This window comes from Lithobates pipiens, unplaced genomic scaffold (assembly GCF_037356315.1).
Source record: "Lithobates pipiens isolate NorthernLeopardFrog02 unplaced genomic scaffold, aLitPip1_a1.2 Scaffold_1, whole genome shotgun sequence".
Taxonomy (NCBI): domain Eukaryota; kingdom Metazoa; phylum Chordata; class Amphibia; order Anura; family Ranidae; genus Lithobates; species Lithobates pipiens.
In genome coordinates this window covers 190,363,687-190,383,136 of record NW_027507685.1, presented here as the reverse complement: position 1 = coordinate 190,383,136, position 19,450 = coordinate 190,363,687, and the positions used below count along the sequence as shown (strand labels likewise).

Here is a 19,450-nt window from a genome sequence, read left to right as displayed (position 1 = left end):
AGCGTTTTGTGAATGGCCCCGTTGTTTTCTGGGGGACACGAATGTCCCAAAAGGCAACGGGGCAGCTCGGCCAAAGAGGAGGAAGCACCACCGAATAGGAAAAGGCAGATTAGGAAGACTGCCTAGCAACAGGGATTTCTGGTAAGTAAAAAAATATATATATATTTTTTTCAAATGTGTGTTTGTTTTGTTTTTGTGAATGTTTATGTAATATATATATCTTTTTTTTTTGGGTGGCCCTCGACTTTAAAAATTCATCGGCTTTGCGTTCAGCTTGATGGTCTTTGCTCACACATTCCATATAAACTCCCCCCAAATATCCTGCCTGCACTATAAAATAATCAGATCATTATCTTTTTCTTCAGCCTTGCACAGATGAGAAGCAATGATTTCATAGAAAAGGTCATGCTGCCTGTATGAATAGATTGCTGTGCACATAACAGGCTAGTGTTGGGAGAGGAGTGTTGGGTCATTTGCTGTGTTGGAGGCCTCAGTGTAGATCACGTGTGAAGCGCAGGGCTGAGCTTTGCCAGGAAGGAAATGTTAGCTGCAGAAACAAAAGAATTGTGAGCGGGTGTACAGAAAAAATAACATCTTATTAACCAGGGACTTCTCACATCCTTCATGTCACACAAAGCCGACTACATGCATCCTCACACAACGACACCTACACCCAGCCCCAGAGAAGCACACTAAACCTTCTCACTGCTGCTTGTAAAAGCGATACAATAAACATGCCACCCCAGGCAAGAGCATTGAGATCTCCCCCTTACGTCTAAACGATGCTCCATTCACACTTCCCGTCTGCAGGATAACATTCAAACTTAACTGCCTTCCCTTACAGCAACCATCCAGGGATAAATAGGGTTGTGTTTTGCAGGTAATCTTCCAGATTGTCATTTGTCATATGATGATTTAAGAGCAAGGAATGTCAGGAAATCACAAATGCTTAGGGAAAAAAAAAAAAAATCCGAGTGTTTTTAGAGAGCGTCTTTTGTTTTGTGTGTGTCAAAGGATGTTTCCGTTTTCCCATGTAGACTGCTTTCTTTTATTTCCACCCTGAAAAGCTTCATATTCTAGAAAAGACACCCAAGTGACATCTAGGCATTGTATGCACACTTGCCTATTTACAAAGCATGTATGATCAAATTGGATTACACTGAACTGTACAGATGCAAATTTTATTGCCTGACCAGTAATTTTTTTCATTATAGTGTGGGTTTACACAAAGCCTGATATCATTGTATCTATTGGGGATTATATTTTATTTTGCGAGCATTATTAAAATGTTGCTCTTGTTTTAACTATTTCAATACAGGGCATATCCCCCCGCCCAGGCCAATTTTCAGCTGTCAGCGCTGTAACATTTTGAATGACAATTGCGCAGTCATGCTACACTGTACCCATATGACATTTTTGGTGGTATTTGATCACCTCTGCAGTTCTTATTTTTTGTGCTATAATCAAAAAAGAGCGACACTTTTGAAAAAAAAAATATTACTTTTTGCTAGAATAAATATTTAAATTTAAAAAGTTCTTCCTCAGTTTAGGCCAATATGTATTCTTTTACAAGTTTTTGGTTGAAAAAAAAAATTGCAATAAGTATGTATGTTGATTGGTTTGCACAAAAGTTATAGCGTCTACAAAATAGATTATTGATTTATGGCATTTTTATTATATATTACTGCAGCTAGCCGAATTGACTGCCTGCCTGTAGTATTATTAGTAGGAGAACACCGGCAATTGTATTATTTTATTTTTTTTACTAATCGTGGCTGCGATTTTTCTCAGGACTGTGATATTGCAGCGGACATATTGGACACTTTTGACACTATTTTGGGACCAGTGACAATTATACAGCGATCGGTGCTATAAAAATGCCGTATAACTGTCACTGGCAGGGAAGAGGTTAACGCTAGGGGGCGATGAAGGGGTTCAATGTGTTACCATGTACAAATGATTCTAACTGCGGGGGGGGGGGGGGGTGACTGGGGAGGTGACCGATCGTTGTCCCTATATACAAAGAACACACGATCTGTCGCCCCTCCCCTGACAGGACGTGGATTTGTGTGTTTGCACACACAGATCCATGTTCCTGTTCTGTGACTGGCAATCGCGGGTGTCTGGGGCCATCGCGGCTGCCAGGCACCTGGAACAGCTCCCGAACGACGTGGCGGGAGTGAGTCAGGAGGTGTTTGAAGCCTTCCCATTCAAGCCTATGGTACCACTTTGCAAATGCTCTGACAGGCAGTCTCGGGGCATTAAAATTTGTTCATTTACTGTAATGAAATATGCATTTGTGGAGCAGTTTTACTGCCCGTCAAACGCTTTAAAACTGCCCATAGGGTGTTTGGGGAGCAATTTGAACTCCTCATTAATGATTGTAAAGCACCTGTCTAAAGCTCACTGACGCCCATACTAACGCCATACAAACGCTATAGGAATTTTAGTCAAGTGTGAACAAGCCCTTAGGGAACTTTCACACTGGGGCCACACTGTTTTACCATCATTTTAGTGGCGCTTTTAACCCCTGCTAGCGGCCAAAGAAAGGGTTAAAGCTAGGGGTGGACCGAACGGGTTTTTTAGTGCCGAAAATGAAAAATACACTAGGCCGAAAATCGATACCAAAAATGACTGATACCGAAACGTATTTTAACTAGTTCAATACTGGGTCATAGTCAAATGACGCCTACAGATGGGATCTCGCATCCTGGGTGGGTGTCATATGATGTCCACGGTATTTTGCCGCTCCTGTGGGGACCCGCAGCACGGCGATCGTGGATGAGGTGTGTCTCTTGGACACAGCCCATCCCTGATCTGTGTGGTTTCCATCCCCATCCTCCACCCCCCCCCCCCCGGATACACGTGACCGGCCATGTCCAATCACAGCCGGTCACATGTACTGTGCACATTCACGGCGCTCGTGCACGCGCCTAGGGCATGTGCAGAGCGGCGATCGGGGATGCGGCTTGTCGCCGTGACACAGCCCAACCCTGATCGCAGTAAAGAGCCAATGAAATTGTCTCTTTACCACATGACCGACTGTGTCCAATCAAAGCCGGTCACAGAATGTAAACAAACCGCGGTAACGAGGTGTTACCGGGTTCTCCTCCTCACACACTGACCGTGTGTGAGGAGGAGATTGCGGTAACATCTCGTTACCCCCTAGTGTACACCAACACACACTGATTACCCCCCCAATAAAGAGGACCTGTCACCAGCCATCAAAGTACCTGTCATCACCCATCACAGCCCATGTGAGTACCCGAGTACCTGTCCCAGCCCATGTGAGTACCCGAGTACCTGTCCCAGCCCATGTGAGTACCCGAGTACCTGTCCCAGCCCATGTGAGTACCCGAGTACCTGTCCCAGCCCATGTGAGTACCCGAGTACCTGTCCCAGCCCATGTGAGTACCCGAGTACCTGTCCCAGCCCATGTGAGTACCCGAGTACCTGTCCCAGCCCATGTGAGTACCCGATTACCTGTCCCAGCCCATGTGAGTACCCGAGTACCTGTCCCAGCCCATCTAAGTACCCAAGTACCTGAGTACCTGTCACAGCCCATCTGAGTACCTGAATACCTGTCACAGTCTGAGTACCTGCCACCAGCCCGTCGGAGTAACGGAGTACCTGCCACCAGCCCGTCGGAGTAACGGAGTACCTATTTGCAGACCATGCCTCATAGACTACATGTTGAGGTGTTTGTTTTCCAAAATGTGGTCATTTTGGGGGTAATTCCATTGTCCTGGTGCTCCAGGACCTTCAAAAGTGTGATAGGTAGGAACGAAATGAGATGTGTAATTTATGCTCCTAGAACGCCTGAAGGTACTACTTCCATGTTGGACCTCTGTATATGGCCAGGCTGTGTAAAAGTCTCACACATGTGGTATTGCAATACTCAGGAGGAGTAGCAGAATGTGTTTTGGGGTGTAATTTTTGCTATATACATGCTATGTGTTAGAAATAGCTTATAAATGGACAACTTTGTGTAACAAAAACAAAAACAAAAACAAAAAAATTTTCATTTTCTTTCCACGTTTTCTAAAGACTTGTGTAAAAAAAAAAAAAAAAAAAAAAAGAACCATTCAAAAGACGCATAATGCTTCATAGATTATACTTTGGGGTGTTTGTTTTCCAAAATTGGGTCATTTCGGGGGTAATTCCATTGTCCTGATGCTCCCTCCGGGGCCTTCACAAATGTAATAGTTCGTTAGGAAATTAGAGGTGTCATTTATGCTCCTAGAACACCTGACGGCGCTCCCTGCATGTTGGGCCTTTGTATGTGGCCAGGCCGTGTAAAAGTCACACATGTGGTATCGCCATACTCAGGATGAGTAGCAGAATGTATTTTGGGGTGTCATTTTTGCTATGTACATGCTTTGAGTTAGAAATATCTTATAAACTGTAAAAAATAAATAAATAAAATGTTTTCATTTTCTTTCCACGTTTTCCCGAAGACTTGTGAAAAAAAATGAACTGTTCAAAAGACTCATTATGCCTCATAGAATATACGTTGGGGTGTTTGCTTTCCAAAATGGGGTCATTTTCTGGGTAATTCTACTGTCCTGGTGCTTCAGGGCCTTCACAAATATAATAGGTCGAAATTAGAGGTGTCATTTATGCTTCTAGAACCCCTGATGGTGCTCCCTGCATGTTGGACCTCTCTGTGTGGCCAGCCTGTGTAAAAGTCCCACACATGTGGTATCGTCATACTCGGGAAGAGTTGCAGAATGTATTTTGGGGTATAATTGGAAGTATGCATATGCTGTGTATGAGAAATAACTTGTTGTTATGACAATTTTGTAAAAAAAACAAAACAAAAAAAACATTCTTCTTTTTCCCCCAAGAATAGTGGGAAAAAATTACAACTTCAAAAAACTCACCATGCCTCTTACTAATCACCGTGGACTGCCTACTTTTCAAAAAGGGGTCATTTGGGGGGTATTTGTACTTTCCTGACATTTTAGAGCCTCAAGAAATGAGATCCGTCAGTGCATCAGGTGTGATAAATTTTCAATGAATGCACCATAGCTTGTAGACTCTATAAATTTCAAAGAGACTAAATAATATCCACTAATTTGGGTTATTTTTACCAAAGAGATGTAGCAGTATAAATTTTGGCACAAATTTATGAAAACAAATTACTTATTTGCAAAATTTTATTGTAGAAACTAAAAAAAAGTGTGTTTTCAAAATTTTTGCTCTTTTTTCACTTATGTTGCAAAAAATAAAAAAACTGTGGTGATTAAATACCACCAAAAGAAAGCTCTATTTGTATGTAAAAAATAATAAAAATTTTGTTTGGGTACAGTGTTGCATGACTGAGTAATTGGCATTCAAATTGTGAGAGCGCTGAAAGCTAAAAATTGGTCTGGGAAGGAAGGGTGTATAAATGCCCTGTATTGAAGTGGTTAAAAAAAAATATTTTTATACAGGAGATGGTCATAGACTGGGGACACGGTACAGGAGATCAATGCAGCCTCCCCAGTGCCCGTCAGATGCAGCCAGCCTGTGTCCCCACTGCAGCCAGCCTGTGCAGTGGAAGAGTGGAAAGCTGCCGCCTCCTGATTAATTACAGCGCCGGGAACATAACCGCTTTCATTTCAATAGCTGTATATTCCCCGCTGCATGCTGTCACAGCCCCCCCCCCCCCTTGTCCGGGGAACTTTGATACACAGATCACCCATCCAATCCTGGGACGGGTGATCTATCAAAGTTGGGGGGGGGGGGGTGCTATTTAAAACACCTAGACATCTTCAAAAAGCATTATCAAAAAATATGGGGATTTGGTCACACCATATTGCTATATGGTGCTTAAGTCCACTTACTGCGACAAAGTACCCCATGATTAGTGGGTCCTACATTATCCATAGCCTGGGAGATCCTGCTTCTCTAAACCATGGGAGCAATACACTCCTCTATATGGGAGAACTAGAGGTCTCCACCCATGACACAGGTGGACACTAATGAGACACTGATGAGTGATCTGTCTATCAAAGTTTCCCGGACAAGGGGGAGGAGCTGTATGTGGCGACGGGGAACACACAGCTATTGAAATGAAAGCTGTTATGTTCCCGATGCTGTAATCAACCAGACGGCTCTCTTCTGTGCTATAGAACACCCCCGTGATGGGCAGCACCAGGGGCAGGGGGCGGAGCCCCGCCCCATTTTTGGCTCCATTATCGGACAGTTTTCTGTTTCGGCAAATTGGCAAAAAGGCCATTTTCGGCCAATATGTTTTGGCGGCCGAAATTTCGGTGCATCCCTAGTTAAAACCGCCCGGAAGCATCGCAACACGAAGCGCTGCACCTGCATTCCAATAGGCAGAGGTGGTTTTGGAGCGCGCTGTATACAGTGCTTCCAACCCCCCCCCCCCCCCCCCCCCCAAAGACGCTGCTTGCAAGACTTTTTCTAACGTCCTGCAAGAGAAAGTGTGAAAGCACTCAGGCTTTTACACTGGGGATGCATGAGAGGTGGATTTCAGGCGCTATACAGGCACTACGTCTAGTGCTAAAATGCATGAAAACTGCCTGCAGTGTGAAATTAGTCTTATATTAGTATAATATGGTGTGTGTGTGTGTTTGTTTTTTGTTACAAATCTTTTGTGGTCGTTTCTCACCTTTCACACCTAGATTGAAATTTTTTGTTGACCATTCTGCACCATAAATTTTACTTGGTGTAAAGGCTTTTTTTTTGTTATTGTAGGAAAAGGCTACATCCTTTTCTCAAGTTTTTATTGCTGTCTGTGACCCTGCTGCCACCCTTTCCATTGTCTCTGGTACAGAAAGTGAAAGAAATTCATGTTAATATTTCTATAGTCTTTCCTCCCTGAGGACTCAAAGCACTTATGAAATTTGTGTTGGGATCCTTGAATTGAAGAACTTTTCAAGTCTCGCTATTAACCTGGATGAATTTTAATAGTGGTTTAGTGGTTCTAAAGGTCAAATTTTTTTTACCTTAAAAGCGAAGTGTGTGTCTTTCGGGCATCATTCCAGGCACCTGGCGGATCCAGACTTTTTATTGTGATGATGCGGTGCCTAAACTGATTTCAGCTCGCTGTCTGCTGAAAACAGTTCACAGGAGTGATCCATAGAAGCCCAGCCAAACGAGCTTTGGCTGAAATTCTCCTTTCTCCTATGCATTAATGTGATACAAAAAAAGTGCCACTGCCCCCATCTATAGCTGGCCAGTAGTATTAAGTATTAGTAGTGGTAAGTAGCATTGGAGGGTGACATAAGGTATGAACAAGCCCAAGGAGAAATCTAAAGAAAAAGCCAATCTTACTTACCGAACAGCATATAGCTCAATGGCTGCGAAGGTGTCAGTGCGCTGCCTGACCAATACACAGTGATACAAAAAACTGCCATTGCCCCCATCTATAGCTGGCCATTGCAGTAAGCAGTGGCTTACGCATGCATTTGTAAAGGGGTGTGGACTAAACCCCTGTTTTTAACGCATACTGTTAGAGAGGTTTATTTGGTTGTCTGCGAGCTGAATTTTAAGTAAGATTGGCTTTTTCCTTGGATTTATCCTTGGCCTTGTTTATATGCATTAAAGTGGATGTAGGCAGAAATTCAACAACCTTCTTTGTGTAGCAGCCTCCCTAATACTTACCTGAGCTCCATCTCTATCCAGCGATGTGCACGAGTGCCCTAGCCACTCGGGACTCTCCCTCCTGATTGTCTGAGAGACAGCAACAGCGCCATTGGCTCCCACTGATGTCAATCCAAGGCAGTTAGCCAATCAGGAGAGAGAGGGCAGGCAGGGCCGAACCGTGGCTCCGTGTTCGAATGTACAAGCGGAGTTGTGGCTCTACTTGGGTGCTTCCATAGCAAGCTGCTTGCTATGGGGGCACTCGACAAGAGGGAGAGGCCAGGAGCACTAAAGAGGGACCTGAGAAGAGGAGTATCCAGCATGCTCTCTACGAAACCATTTCACAGAGCAAGTAATTATAACAGGTTTGTTATTTTTGAAGTGAAAATTTTGATTTTTAGTATCACTTTAAGGTAAAAAAACATTCTGGGTACATGACTGGCCTGAAGATAGGTATTTACAAGCCTCGTTTTTAGAGAAAAGACATATACAGTGTGGTATGCCTGAGTATAATAGAGGGGCTGGCAGTGGCCATTGTAAGTTTTTGATTTCTACTAATAGTGGCGTGGGGAGACAGACACACAACACAGAACTGACAGGCAGAGAGGAGGGGGTGAGGGGGAGAGAGCAAGACTGCGGATGATGGAGGGACATACTCTGAACACAGTGATCAGGGCTCAGCACCCCAGATTATCGTGGTCAGTACAGAGAGGGGGACACGGGAAGTGGCAGGTTAAGCCAGGTTTTTTACAGTTTGTGGGGGGCAATTTTATTTGGGGGTTTAACTAACACTTTAAAGACAGCCTTCTTCCGACGCTTGTTGCTTACGAGTTAAAATCAGTGTGTGTGTGTATATATATATATATATATATATATATAGATATATAGATATATAGATATATAGATATATAGATATATAGATTTATATATCTATATTATAGATTTTTTAGTAAAGACCCTAGAAAATGTCGGTCTTGGCAATATTTGATACATATTTTTGTTAAAAAAATCGCAATAAGTGTATATTGATTTAGTTTTTTTTTACTAGTAGTGGCGGTGATCAGCGTTTTATTTTTTTATTTTTTTCAGCGGGATTGGGGTGGACACTTTTGCCACTTTTTTTGGGACCAGTGACATTTATACAGCGATCAGTGCTATAAAAATGCACCGTTACTGTAAAGATTACACTGGCAGGGACGGGGTCAATGCTAGGGGCGATCAAAGGGTTAAGTGTGTCCTAGGGAGGTACTTAATAACTCGGTGGGAGTGGACTATCTGGGAGTACAGAGAGATCGCTGTTCTTAATAACTAGGAACAGATGATCACACTCTCCTGACAGAACGGGGATCCACCTTGTTTACAGTGGTAGATCCCTGTTCTGCCTCTTTGTGGCGCGATCTCAGGTGGCCGGCGGACATCACGACCGCCGAGGCAAAAGCATTGGCTCCAGCACCGCAGGCGTGCCCGCGCACCTATTGTATGTATTACACAAAGTGCCGTATAACTGCGGCGGCTGGTCGGCAAATGGTTAATGCATTCTATGCATTAAGATAGAAAGCCTTCTGTGTGCAGCAGCCCCCCCCCCCCAGCACTTACCCAAGGTCCCTCTCCATCCAGCGATGTCCCCAGTTGTCTCATGCCGTCCAAGATTCTCCCTCCTGATTGGCTGAAACACAGCAGTGGCGCCATTGGCTGTCGCTGCTGTCAATCAGTCAGCTAGCCAATTGGGAGAGAAAGGGGACAGAGCCGGGATGGGGCTCAGTGTCTAAATGGGAGGGGTCAGGAGCAAAGAAGAGGAATCTGAGAAGAGGAGGATCCAGGCTGCTCTGTGAAAATCCACTGCAACAGAGCAGGAAAGTGTAATGTATTTTGTTATTTTTATAAAGGAAAAAAACAAGACTTTAGAATCAGTGTAACCACTTCATCCTCAGAAGGATTTGCCCTCTTAATGACCAGAGCATTTTTTGCTATATGGCACTGCGTCGCTTTAACTGTCAGTTGCGTGGTTGTGCGACACTGTACCCAAACAAATACAAAATGTAAGTCCTTTTTTCCCCACAAATAGAGCTGCGATTTTTACAAAAAAAAAAAAGATCTCTTCATAAATTTAGGCCAATATGTATTCTACATATTTTTGGTAAGAAAAAAATTGAAATAAGCGTATATTAACTGGTTTGCGCAAAAGTTATTGCATCTACAAACTATGGGACTTTATGCACTTTTATATGTTACTGGTAATGGTGGCGATCTGTGATTTTTAGTGGGATTGCGGCAGACAAATCTGACCCAAATTACACTTTTCGGGGACCAGTGACATTATTACATTGATTAATGCATTCATTTTTATAGCACTTGTCAATGTTTAAATGACACAGGCAGGGAAGGGGTTAACACTAGGGGCGATTACTGTGTTCCCTGGGTGTGTTCTAACTGTATGGGGGGTGGGCTCACTGGAACATGACAGAGATCACTGTTCCCCATCACTGGGAACAGTAGATCTCTGTTATGTCATCTGGCAGAATGGGGAATCTCCTTGTTTAGAAAGGCAGATCCCCGTTCTGCCTCTGTGCATAATGATCACGGGCGGCTAGCAGGCACACCGACAGCGGCGCCTGCCTGCAATCTCACATGCACTGACTGACATACAGGTATGTTGGTTCATGCAGGAGAGCCAACCTGCCGCAGTAAAGGCCTAATGTACACTACTGCTGGAAAACGGATGTTTAGGAGCAGTTGGGCATTTTTCTTCGACTGCTCTTGAACCCTCCTCTGTTATCTTATCAGTACTTGTACACAGGGTTGTTTATAGTTGTTTCTAGGCATTTGTGTTTAGAGGCTTTTTTGGAACTAAAAAAAAATGCGTTCAGAAGCTGTATTTAGAGGCATTTCAAACACCAAACGTGGCTAAACGCGGCAACTCGCGTTTAGCTGCATTTCCTTTACAGGCGGTTTTCATTTTTGACTATTTTGAAAAAAAAAAGTTTTCAAATGCATTTAGCTGCATGTAAACGCGGCTAAACGAGCGTTTTTAGGCCCCATATACACGGGAGGCTGCTAAATGTACGTTCAGAGGCAGTTGGACGCTTTTTTCAACTGCCCCTGAACTCATTCAATGTTATCCTATGTGACCATGTTCACAGTCTTGTTTTATTGCCATTTTTAGACAGTTGCGTTTAACAGCGTTTCTTCCATAGCAAAAAAATGGGTTCAGACGCAGAAGTTTCCAACGTTTCAGATGCCAAACGCGGTAACCCGCGCTTAGCCGCGTTTAATTTATAGGTGTTTTTGGCCATTTAGGGAAAAATGCGGGTTACTATCTGTCAAGTTAAATTGTTCTGGAGAGGTTGTAAAAACCTCCTGTGTACATGAAGCCTTATAGATGCTGGTTTCTAGCTGTCAAGTTACATTTTTCAGGAGATGTTGAACAACGTCCCATGTACATGAAGCCTTAAAGAGGAAGTAAACCCTTCCAAACAACTTGGACCTATAGGTAAGCCTAGATTAAGGCTTACCTGTAGGTCCAAGCAATATCTCCTAAACCTATATGGTTTAGGAGATATTTGCCCGAAAATGGGCACCGCTGTCTACGGCGCATGCGCCGTAGACAGCGGCGCGCAGGCGCACTAAATGCGGCAAATCCAAGAATGGATTTGCCAAATTTGTCGACTCCCGCGCGCATGCGCGGGAGTGACGTCATCGCGGCTTCGCCGTATGACAGCGGCGGAGCTGCGAGGCGCGACTCCCGTGCGCATGCGCGGGAGTGACGTCATCGCGGTTGCGCCGCTGTGATTCGTCGGAGCTGCGAGACGCCACAAGCAACATGGATGCGGCGGACTACAGGGGACAGCGGCGACTTCGCTGGCTCCTGTGTCAGGTAAGTGACACATAATGAGCTACTATGCGATGCATAGTAGTCCATTATGCTTTACCTTTGCAGGGAAAAAAAGAGGAAGTAAACCCATCAGGGTTTACTTCCTCTTTAATGTATGTGAGCTGGTCGGCAAGTGGTTAAACCATTGTTAATAGGACTGGAAGTGATAGGACATCTCTCTCTAATGGAGCTTCGGATAGCAGTACAACTCAGACAGGTTCTAATTGTTTCTGACTCTATCCAAAACAAAAAAAGATTGATTTACACTTTAATTTTTATTAATATCTTCAATATTATCTTTTCCTATTATGTACAATTTAAATCCAAAGGCATTTTGATTTTCTTTGATTCTGTTATGGTTGCAGGAGAAAGGGGGGAAATGCAGTAAAACATTAAACCCAACCCAAATTCATGTTACTGAAGCCAAACCAGTACAAGATGGATTCCGATTGGCTGCAGTTAGTTCCTTGCAATGTTATCTGAATAAGCCCGTAAATTCAAATAAACTTTTAGCCAGGGTCTGAAAAACATAGGAAGGAAAAGTAAATGCAGCAAAATTTAGGTAAATAAACAGACAAAATAAATAGCAGAGATGTTTAAGGCAGAAAAGTTATTAGTGGTTGTAAACCTCAGGCATAAAATATGAACAGAGCATATCCCTCTATAGTGTCTACTTGTCCCAATCCAGAGCAGTAAGTGTAATTTTTGTCTGCTGCTTCCTTCCTCTACTGTCAGCATGAATCACTTCTGACAAGTTTTCCGGACACCAAGAGAAAAATGGTGACGGGGAGAGAGCTCCAGCTGATTGACAGCCTCAGCTCTGTTCCTGTGTGTCCGGGGGTGTGTCCCTTCCCTCCAATCAGCTCTTAGAGCTCTCCTCGCTGAGATCTGCAGAGTGTGACATCAGCTCTCCGCCTTCCTACTTTCTGATTAGGTTTATTTTTTATGAGGGGTTTCATGTGTTAACATGTGCTTAGATGCATTCATAATATCTATTCTGCTCATGGAAGGACAGATTTCTATTTTTCGAATTGCAATTTTAAATGTCCTGTAAATGAATGCATGTCACTGCCCATGTGATTGAGGCAAAAGGTGAACTTGAAGTATAATGGAGCAATCCAAATTGAAAGTAAAATTCTATTTACAGTGCTTATAAGTCAGTTTCTCAGGAATTGAAAGTAGTAAATTTGCTGAATTGAAAGGTGGGAGCCTAATTCGTTATGGGAGCAAAACTATTTTTTTTTTTTTTAATTCCCTTTTGTACCATGTAAAATACATCAACTGCTAAAGTGAAGCTTCAGGGAAAACATCTGTATAACTAACAGGTGATTGTCATTAACAGTTTTAAGGGAGTGTACCTTTCTTCCAGGGGAGACATGGAGGATGCAGCGGTTGGTCATTGCGATGAATCATCATCTGAAGGTAATTTTTGTCAAATTTCACATATTAAAAGCTAATTAACTATTTCTGCATCCAAGTGATGTAGTATAGAGTATTCCAAAATGCAGAAAGTAAAAACTGGTGGATATATAGCTAAAAACCAGCCTGATTTATTATTTTATATTCTAAATTATAGTAGAAATTTAACAATGTAGTTTACAAGAACAAAAGCAACTATGACCAACACATGATATTTGTATTCATAGCAAACCTATCATTTTGCCTGATTAAAGTGGATGTAAAGGTTCGTGTTTTTTCACCTTAAAAAACCTGAAGAAACACCTGGCAGTCGCCAGTAACTGGCAAGGATGTGGAATTCCCTTCCACAGACAGTGGTCTCAGCAGGGAGCACCGATACTTTAAAAAAAACGATTAGATAAGCACCTGAACGACCGCATCATACATGGATATACAAAGTAATACTGACACACATAGGTTAGACTTGATGAACTTGTGTCTCTTTTTTAAAACATTTTTTTACCTCAACTACTATGTAACCATGTTTAGTGTGGGAAGCTGGCTTTGACCCCTTGTGGCTTCACAGCTGGCTTTCCACTGTGCTTTGTGAATAGTCCCACGCATGGCATGTCCCAAAAGGCTGCAGGCAAACCTCTGCTCAGATGGCCTAGGCCAGGGGTGCCCAACTGCTGGCCCAGCGCCCTTTGATGTGCCCTGCGACGACCTGTTCTGGGGTGGCAGGTCAGCAAGCCCAGATTGCGGGTTCCTGACCCACCATCCATGGTAAGAATGGAGCTGGCGGTACAGGAAGCACACGTCTGCAGTAAAGCGCAGAGCCAATGCTTCCTGTATAGCACCGGCTCGTGTCACAGGTGGAGTGATGCCAAATGCACTCTGCCTGGGACAGCAACAGCTGACAGATTGCCAGAAGTGAGACCGGTGGTATAGTACGTGTATCAGGATATGTGTGCGGATTACAATTAGACCGCGCCAGTGCAGCAGAGTTTCAGCCCCTACCCTACACCTTTAATGGAGGTACTGTATTGGCTCTTGCCTACAGACAAAACAATTCTTGGATGCAGTAGATTCCACAGGGATTGCTTCACCCTCACCAAAATAGAGCCATGCTCCAGCCACTTCTGGACAATCAGATTGTCTACAAGAACATCCAGAATGTAGAGCACCTTCCTTTGACACTGGCTCTGCAGCTTGTCAAAGATGTATTTATTTCTGCAGCTGAGAGAGATGTGTACACAGGAGATGTACTGAAAATTTCCATTATCATTAAGGATGGCATAACAGAAGAGCCAATTCCTTTGAGAAAAGATGATATTGTGTCCGTCTTAATAAGCAATTTAAACTTGTAAGCTTGTGTTTTTTTTTTTTTGTAAATCAAAAGGGGAGGGAAAAAAAAAAATGAATAAGACACTAGTTACTCCGGGCTGCTTTCCACTTGATCCGCGGGTGCAGCTTACCTGCACTGAGCCATAGACATCTGTTATTACCTGTGGGCTTGGGCTTTCAGAAAGTGTACCACACCTGCAGGTTATAAAAGAATTCGGTGACAAAGTGCAGGTAACATGCACTAAAGCCACAGGTGCACTGCACCTGTGGTGTGGGTAAACCACAGTGCATCAGAGGGAAAGCAGCCTTTCACACGATTGGACTGATCGGGTCCGCCTGTCAATTTTTCAGGTGCACCCAGTCAAATGGGTCATCTCTATGGAGCAGCAGATGTAAATGGACTTGTGTCCGTTCACACCCACCTACCTCCAATCCGATCCACTAAAAAAAACAGAAGGGGATCAGTCCCCTTCTGTCTGGGTGGACCAGATAAGGGGGCTCATAGAGTAGAGAAGGCTGTGTCCTTGTCTTCCCTGCATATGCCGAGTGGGCACGGACCTGTCATCCACTCGCTCTGCTCATTGTGGCCTGCTACCTCCAAGTAGCCCTCACTCTTCAAAAGGTTGGGCACCCCTGACCTAGGCGATCTGAGTGGAAGTGGGAGCAGGTACCTATAAAAATTAGGAACCCTCTCTTTGCCCCCCCCCCCCCAAAAAATGTCCAAAAGAGGAGGGCGGGGTAGAAAAGTAGATATGAACGGCAGCAGGAGTGACCCAGAGGGAGATATTGGCTGAAGAGAGGACAATTATCTGGCAAACAGGAAGTGCGGAGGCATGACTTTAAATCAGGAAGTTTAATATCAGGAACAAAGTACAAGGCAAGATTGTCTAACCAATCAGAAGGTAGTTGTCCAACATCTCAGGTCACAGCAGAGGTCTTGTGTTCAGATCCAGGCTCTGACACTTTTTGTGTCAAGGGGCTATCATCTGTCCCTAACCACCTCACAAATACCGCAGTGACCTGTGTTGATCCAGTGTTGACAAATGCAGGTCACTGCGCATGGTCTGAGCGAGACCTTGTTCTATAGATCAGTTTGTGTGCCTGGAGACTTTCGTAATCTGCACTTGCCTTTCAAGTTGGTGCACACAGAGCTAAACCCAACCTCTGCCTTACAATAGCCCTGGGCTGAAAACCTGTTCAGGCCACTGAGGCCCTGGAATTGAACTCTTGAAAATCACCAGTTGCACCATTCACCAGTTTGGGCAGAAGTCTAGGCAAAGCCTGTTTGCCACAGAAAGTGATTTAAAAAGCTTATTTGAGTCCTCATGCACACTGCTCTGTGCTCAAAGGTTTTTTTTTTTTGCAGTTACATCCCAAAGCTGCAGTGGTGCCTCCAAAGTATAAACTATATTGGCAAAAGTAATTGGATGCCTGCCTTTAAACTCACATGAACTTTAATGGATTCTTAGTCCATAGGATACAATATTGAGTATACCCTTTTGCAGCTATAACAGCTTCAACACTTCCAGAAGCGCATTTAGTCAGGCACTGATGTTGGTTGAGAAGACCTGGCTCGCAGTCTACGCTTTAATTTATCCCAAAGGTGTTTGATCGGGTTGAGGTCAGGACTCTGTGCAGGCTAGTCACGTTCATCCACCCCAAACTTGTTCATCCATGTTTTTATGAATCTTGCTTGGCGCACTGATCTTAATCATTTGGTGGAGGGGGGGATTATGGTGTGTGGTTGTTTTTCAGGGGTTGGGCTTAACCCTTTAGTTCCAGTGAAGGGAACTCTTAAGGCGACAGGATACCAAGACATTTTGGACTATTTCATGCTCCCAACTGTGGGAAAAGTTTGGGGCTGGCCCTTTTCCTGTTCCAACATGACTGCACACTAGTGGGGTGGGACAACTCAATATTGAACCCTACAGACTAAGACTGGGATGCCATTAAAGTTTGTTTGTGTTAATGCAGGTCTCCCAAAACTTTTAGCAATATAGTGTATTTGCAAAAACAAATTTGTATAGCCCTAGCTATGACACTGGTACATTGCAATACTTAGACTTAATATTGCTTTTTGGCTTTATGAGAGGGCTGTGTTTAATATGCCCTTATTTGGATGGTTGTGTTTTCTTGAAGCTCTGACAGCCTGTTGGAGTGGGCAAGATACTTAAGACCCAACCATAAAAAAATTATTTAAATGGTTGCTTCTTCCCTTCCCTTACAGGAGTGACCAGAAGGACACCATTTAGGTAATGCTGCTGGCTCTGCTAAGGGGTGTTGGCTCTGGAACTATGCAGACAGGATGAGATGGGAAGATCCCCCTAGCCACCCTTGGAGAAACCCTAGGGTTTGGATTGGACTAGGGTTCCATGGAACCCTGGTTCAAAATGGCTGTTGTACATAATGACATCAGCGGAAAGAGCAGCCATAGGGGCCCAGTTCTTGGAACAGAAGGAGAGGAAGATTGTGGGACCTTGTGTTAAGGTGAGTATTAGTCTATGCTTTCCCTAGAACAAAATGAAAGGGACGGGGTCACGGAAACAACTTCTAAAGCTTAAACTTTGTATTAGAAGAATGCCACCATGAAAAACAGTGGAAAAATAAAGTAATTAAATTTTGTTAATGAGACACACAAAAAAAAAAATCAGCTCAATTTTCTTTTTTTTCCTGTATTCTAGATCATAATCGACCTGGGAATGGCATTCTTCTAGATATTGTAAATGGGTGTCATTTAGCCCATACAGGAGCTCTGGCAAAAGCTGTGGCAAGTGACCATTTCCAACTGGAGGAGAGTGTAAAATCAGAAGACCTTCTGAACAACAACAAAGAGGTATCAGAACAAGACTATTTTACCAACCAAAGAATTGTATCTTCAGGGGATTTTACCACAGTTGGCGATCAAATATCAGCTGCAGACAATCCAAAAGAATCATTTCTTACATCATCTAAAGACCGGAACAGCACAGAAAATAAAGAGACGCTTAATCACCTGAGTGACTCATGTCAGACTACAGATAAAGACAAAATACAAGATGGGAGAGAACTGTGTAATGTGCAATCAAAACAAGCTTTATCCAATTACACCTTAAAAAACAACATTAGTAAAGATATTTCAGAGAGCAATGAAATATTTCAAGGAGAGCTGCAGAATGAAGAGTTAGACAAAGATACACACTTTCCATGTAAAGTGAATTTGTCAAAACTTCAGGAAAATTCAGAGAATGAAGAGGAATCCTATGTAACGGAGTCTATTTTAGGTGATCAGCTAAAAGATAAAGAACACTTGGAAAAAAATTATTTCAAAGAAACTGCTGTGTCCGATTCTGACATGTTCAAGAGAGACTTGCTGGATGAAGTCACAAAACATAACATAGTGTCGACAAGAGAAAACTTAAATCATAAACCACAAGGCTGTGATAAAACCATTCATACGGAAAACAATGTCGTTCCTGCTACCAAACAAATAGAAACTTCTAGCATGGAGCAATGTGATGTACTAGCACATAATATGTGTGAGAGTGAAGACGGCTCTAAAAATTCTCTTGATTTTCAGACCAAACGCTTTGGGCTATGTTTACCAAAAAACAATAGTACTAAAAGAAGCAAGCGGAAAAAGGAGCATCGATCGCTAAAATGTGGAGGATTACAGACCGTTTTACATGAGCTAGAGTTTGTGGAAGAGGAAGACCTTTCTGAGAAGGAAGAAAGTAGTGAAGAGGATAGCATAGACAATTCTTTTCATTACAGCTGCTCAAAAGAAGGGCTCGATCACAGAAAAGAAAGACATCAGTACGTTTCAGATAAACTGGACCCTGATGTTTTACACTTGCTTGAAATGCACCTACGCAAGCAACAGCTTGTTGACATCAAGGAAGAAGGAGAAGAAGAAATGCTAGATGTGCACATTAATAAAGAAATGACACGTTCAGACTCTTACAAGTTGTTGCGTAATATACCTCCAGTTTTGGATATGGTTCTGGAAGAGCCTGAGCTAGAACATGCTGGAGACATGTTAGAAGAAGGCAGCAAAACACCTTCTGATATAGACTCTGATGACAGCAGTAATATCTGCTCTATGGAATTGGGTCTCTTGGAATCTCTGCAAAATGATTTAATGAGTAAAAGTTCTAAGATAGACAAACATGAGCTAGCCACAATTCTCTCGGAACCAAGTCCCGATTGTCTGTCAAGAGGAAATAAAAGCAAGCAAAAGGAAGATGCCTCCTGTCATAGTGAATGTAAACCTAAACATGGAAATGTTCAAAATAAGGAACGAAAGCCTCAGGAAGTACAAATGAAAGCTCAGAGCAGTCAACCGATAAAACATGAGGATGGGCCTGAAGATCTAGGATCTGGCATTGCTTCAGAAGATGTTGAAGCTGTAGAAGATATCAGTACATCATTGTACTCAGAATCCAGTTTTTCTGAATTATTAAAGGACATACCTGAACAACCCTTAGCACATGAGAAAGAAACAGTAGAAGCACCAGTTAGTGAAAATACTGACATAACTGAAGCTGAGGCTGACCAAAGCTCAAGCCTTGCCTCAGATGTAACCCAGCAGAACGTATCGGGGCCAGTTACAGAGGTTGATGAATCAAAATTGCTTGATAGTAGTACAGTTAATAATTCAGAAACTATTTTGTCAGACTCTAAGGCTGAAAACTCCTCAGATTCACCATGTCCTATATTTGGCGGACATAGGGAACCACATGTACTTTGTCTTGAATCTAGGATACCCTCTGAAGAAACGGATAGCTTTTATCCGGGTGATGGAGCGGATTTTGGAAAGGAAAATGACTGCTCAGAGCAACATGATGGTGTAAACAGATTTCTGACAAATCAACAGTTAAATCTAACAGGTGTCGATAAAGATCTAAAAATGATAAAGGTATTTATGAAATAATTGTAGCCTTTAAACCACATCATTAAGTTTCCTTTTTACACAACTTCTAACCAGGCGAAATATGCAGTTAATGGTACAGTAAGTCCTATTGTCCTCTGATTTTTATTTCACAGCCAGTTAAAAGTTGTCTTCTCTTGTAGCATGCCTCAGGCTTCTGTGATGCATTGGATATACATTTCAGGGAAAGCTTTTTATCTGTCCAATCAGGACACCATATTCTATATATTCATATAGCATATGGCAGGATTGCTGTATCAAACAGTTAGTTGCTCTAGCACATGTTCCTTTTGACATTTTACAGCATCAAATCTCAAAGGGCTTGTTCATGCATGCGT

The 19,450-nt window shown here is 43.0% G+C and overlaps 1 protein-coding gene across 2 annotated transcripts in view; it reads left to right on the top strand.

The window, feature by feature from the left end:
- Positions 1-587: 587 nt before the first annotated feature.
- LOC143981065 (uncharacterized) overlaps positions 588-19,450 on the top strand; it is a 201,200-nt gene continuing 182,337 nt past the window's right edge. The window contains exons 1-3 of one of the 2 annotated variants that reach the window (XM_077479051.1): positions 588-880; positions 12,834-12,886; positions 16,888-19,100. In XM_077479051.1, coding sequence (XP_077335177.1) covers positions 12,841-12,886; positions 16,888-19,100 — 2,259 coding nt within the window. In that variant the 5' untranslated portion in view covers positions 588-880; positions 12,834-12,840. The remainder of the gene's footprint in view (positions 881-12,833; positions 12,887-16,887; positions 19,101-19,450) is intronic. The other variant, XM_077479052.1, reaches the window with a different exon arrangement.